The 1,343-nt window shown below is 63.8% G+C and overlaps 1 protein-coding gene across 1 annotated transcript in view; it reads right to left on the bottom strand.

Annotated features, from left to right (window-relative positions):
- Positions 1-599, bottom strand: part of MOV10 (Mov10 RISC complex RNA helicase) — a gene marked incomplete at its 5' end in the record, with an annotated part of 5,263 nt that extends 4,664 nt beyond the window's left edge. The window contains 3 exons of the mRNA XM_010291368.1: positions 7-156; positions 249-382; positions 503-599. Coding sequence (XP_010289670.1) covers positions 7-156; positions 249-382; positions 503-599 — 381 coding nt within the window. The remainder of the gene's footprint in view (positions 1-6; positions 157-248; positions 383-502) is intronic.
- Between the last annotated feature and the right edge of the window lie 744 nt (positions 600-1,343).

Below are 1,343 nucleotides of genomic sequence, written 5' to 3'. Positions count from 1 at the left end.
CCCCGCCGCAGCGTCACGGCCTCCGACCCGCGGTTCTGCACCAGGATGGTGACTGTTTGGGGCTCGCTGGGCACCACCGGGAAGCGGATGTGCCCGTTGCCCTGGTCGTGCTCTGAGATGATCTCCACGCCATGCTTCCCACGGATGAACTCAGCCCTGTGGGAAGGAAAGGTCAGGCTTTCCCAGCTGGGGTGGGGGTCCCCGGAGCCATGCCGGGGCAGGCACGGGCAGGGTGCTGCCAGTCATACCACTTCTTGGCACGGCTCTGGGGCACTCGTGGACCAGAGCCAGACTGCTGGCCTGAGGCAGACGCGGACACCAACACCTCTGCATTCGTTCTGGGTCTCCAGTACTGGTCTGCCACCACCACGCGCCTCTTCTCCTGTGAGGAGCAGCCAGTATCAGCATGGCCCCGGGGTCCTGCCGCAGCTGGGGACTGCCATGGAGCCAGTCCTGGTGGGCACGGGAGCCGCTGTGCTGCCTGGCCCAGGGCCTCACTCACCTTCTTGAAGTGCACCGACTCCCCGTGCACCTGCGCCCGGTGCGTCACCCTCAGAGCGTACAAGATGCAGGAGAAGTTGGGTGTTTTTGTATCAGTCCTGCACAGACAAGGGAGAGAGGTTTCCACGTGGGACGGGGCACGGCTGGGCTGCCAGGGGCACAGGCAGCTGAGAGGAGGCAGGCGGGAAGGGAGGGTGAAGTGGGACACTGAGGCTGGGGCGAGGGGCATTCCGGTGACTCCCCTCTGCACTGGGAGAGAGAGGACTTGAGCTTTTCACTGGCCCATGAAAATCTTCTATCCCTGCAGGATGCTCCAGCAACTCCATGCTGTGGCATGGATGTTACAGCTGTGCCATGGCCATTCCAGCCATGCCAAAGCATCGCTGTCTGCCCATGCAGTCCATGTCCCTGCCAGCACGCAGGCAGCAGCAGGGCAGGGAGCTGTCCTTGTCCCCAGATCCTTCAGGGGCTGAGCCAGCACTGATGGGGGCTCCTCCAAGGCACAGCCACAGCACTCCCAGCAGCGATGCCTCCCCAGGCACCTCCTCCCGCACCCCGGGGCATGTCCCACAGCCTGCGGTGGGCTGAACCTCGGCTTTGCCAATGATTAACAGTGGTGAGATTGCACAGGGGCCAGCGTGACTGGTGTCATTGGGGTGAGGTGGGGAGCGTTGTGGGCAGTGGGTGTCCAAGGCCGTGACCAGGCACCTGACAGAGAGTCCCTGCAGCTGGGGAACATCCCAACAGGGCCATGGCAAGATGGAGGGGCTTGGGGCCATGTGGGGCTGGTGTCCAGAGGGGCAGCTCTGCCTCTTGTTGCATCCACAGTCCTGTGGGACACA

Source organism: Phaethon lepturus, unplaced genomic scaffold, assembly GCF_000687285.1.
Source record: "Phaethon lepturus isolate BGI_N335 unplaced genomic scaffold, ASM68728v1 scaffold25627, whole genome shotgun sequence".
In the NCBI taxonomy this organism is placed as follows: Eukaryota; Metazoa; Chordata; class Aves; order Phaethontiformes; family Phaethontidae; genus Phaethon; species Phaethon lepturus.
The sequence above is the reverse complement of the archived record's forward strand: the minus strand, read 5'-3'. Positions and strand labels throughout refer to the sequence as shown.